Source organism: Limulus polyphemus, unplaced genomic scaffold (assembly GCF_000517525.1).
Source record: "Limulus polyphemus unplaced genomic scaffold, Limulus_polyphemus-2.1.2 Scaffold6309, whole genome shotgun sequence".
NCBI lineage: Eukaryota > Metazoa > Arthropoda > Merostomata > Xiphosura > Limulidae > Limulus > Limulus polyphemus.
Genome location: NW_013671919.1, coordinates 24,793 through 26,484, shown reverse-complemented (window position 1 = coordinate 26,484; position 1,692 = coordinate 24,793). Strand labels below are relative to the sequence as shown.

Below are 1,692 nucleotides of genomic sequence, written 5' to 3'. Positions count from 1 at the left end.
GTCACATTATAACGCCCCCACGGCTGAAAGGGGGAGCACGTTCGGTGATGGGGAATCGAACCGAGCGTCCTAGCCACCAGTCCTATTCATTGTGAATCGTTCAAAGCGAATTCAGTCACGCTTGGATTCGAGTAATCGGTTCTCAGAACTATACCCTTTAATAGTAATTAAGTGGGGAGAAAATGGTAATACGATCATTACATCCCTATTTCTATAGTCTTCAAATTGTTAATCACAAAGTTACGTTTAATATATATAAGACAATTTAAGTCTCTCTTTTTGTTAAAACTACATCAAAGTTATAAGCAAGTCTTCAAATTGTTAATCACAAGGTTACGTTTAATATATATAAGACAATTTAAGTCTCTCTTTTTGTTAAAACTACATCAAAGTTATAAGCAAGTCTTCAAATTGTTAATCACAAAGTTATGTTTAATATATATAAGACAATTTAAGTCTCTCTTTTTGTTAAAACTACATCAAAGTTATAAGCAAGTCTTCAAATTGTTAAAAACAAGGTTACGTTTAATATATTTAAAACGATTTAAGACTCTATTTTTGTTAAAACTATACCAAAGTTATAAGCAAGTCTTCAAATTGTTAAAAACAAGGTTACGTTTAATATATATAAGACAATTTAAGTCTCTTATATGTATACATATAATGTATAAATTTCTTTAATGTGGTTTTCGTTGCCTCATAAGGCCTACTGTAAAACGGATTAAGAAACGGCTACCTTATTACAGTGTGAAAGCCTCGTCCTAGCTGGCGAAGTACGAGTTTAATTAATTATACTTGCCATACGACGTTAGTATTACGTCTCTCATATTTTTAACACCACATCTCGTCTCTTAGAGATTTTGAGTAATTAGAAGAGCGTATAATAATGGCCTCTTACATTTTTCATATTGTATTCGTTATCTATAATTAATTATGATCATGCTTCGTCAGCTTGGAAAACGCTTTCACACTATAGCAATTGTTATTCTGACAAACAGATTATGTAAATAGTAATCTACTGTGTTTGTTGTATCATTAAGCGAAACTCATTGTCCGTAATGGATGTAACAAATAGTGTACTTGAAATATTATTATTATACGCTCTTCTAATTCTTGAAAATACCTAAAGGCCTGAATAAAAAAATGTAGTGTTAAGAGTAAAATACGCCTAATATTAAAGTTTTATGACAAGTATAATTTATTATAAACAACAGACTTACCTGCTAAACGAAACTTTATACAGTCGAGTGCAAAACTAGGCTTACCTGACCTTGTTCCACGAGAAACACTTATTTTCCTGTTAAACTGCAACATAATAGCTCAGATGAGGAAAAAAAAGGATAAATTAAGCTTTTCAACTGCTTGAAAAAACATGGCTGTAACTGTGGTGGAAAGTGTTTACAACACCTTTTCTTCCAGCAGCATATCACCAAGCTAAGTTTTTGGTTTAGGTCTTAATCCTCACCGGTGATAGCCTAAAATACTGTTACGACAGCGAAAGTCACGTGACTCTAGGTACACGTCATGAGATTCTAGAAGGATCATGTCTGTTCGTGGCAACTCTGGTCTTTTCTACACGCCTTCTATTTTTTATATATATAAGACTGGCAAGAAGTGACGGGACGAGAATAATTGCAGATTGAAGAGATAGAGACAGATAATCGAGTCAAGTCGTAAGTAAAGTGCGTGAAT

General features: G+C 33.0%; 1 protein-coding gene across 1 annotated transcript in view; it reads right to left on the bottom strand.

The window, feature by feature from the left end:
- Positions 1-1,467, bottom strand: part of LOC106473596 (two pore potassium channel protein sup-9-like) — a 4,028-nt gene extending 2,561 nt beyond the window's left edge. The window contains exon 1 of the mRNA XM_013934280.2: positions 1,266-1,467. Within this exon, the coding sequence (XP_013789734.2) occupies positions 1,266-1,314 (49 nt within the window). The 5' untranslated portion in view covers positions 1,315-1,467. The remainder of the gene's footprint in view (positions 1-1,265) is intronic.
- Between the last annotated feature and the right edge of the window lie 225 nt (positions 1,468-1,692).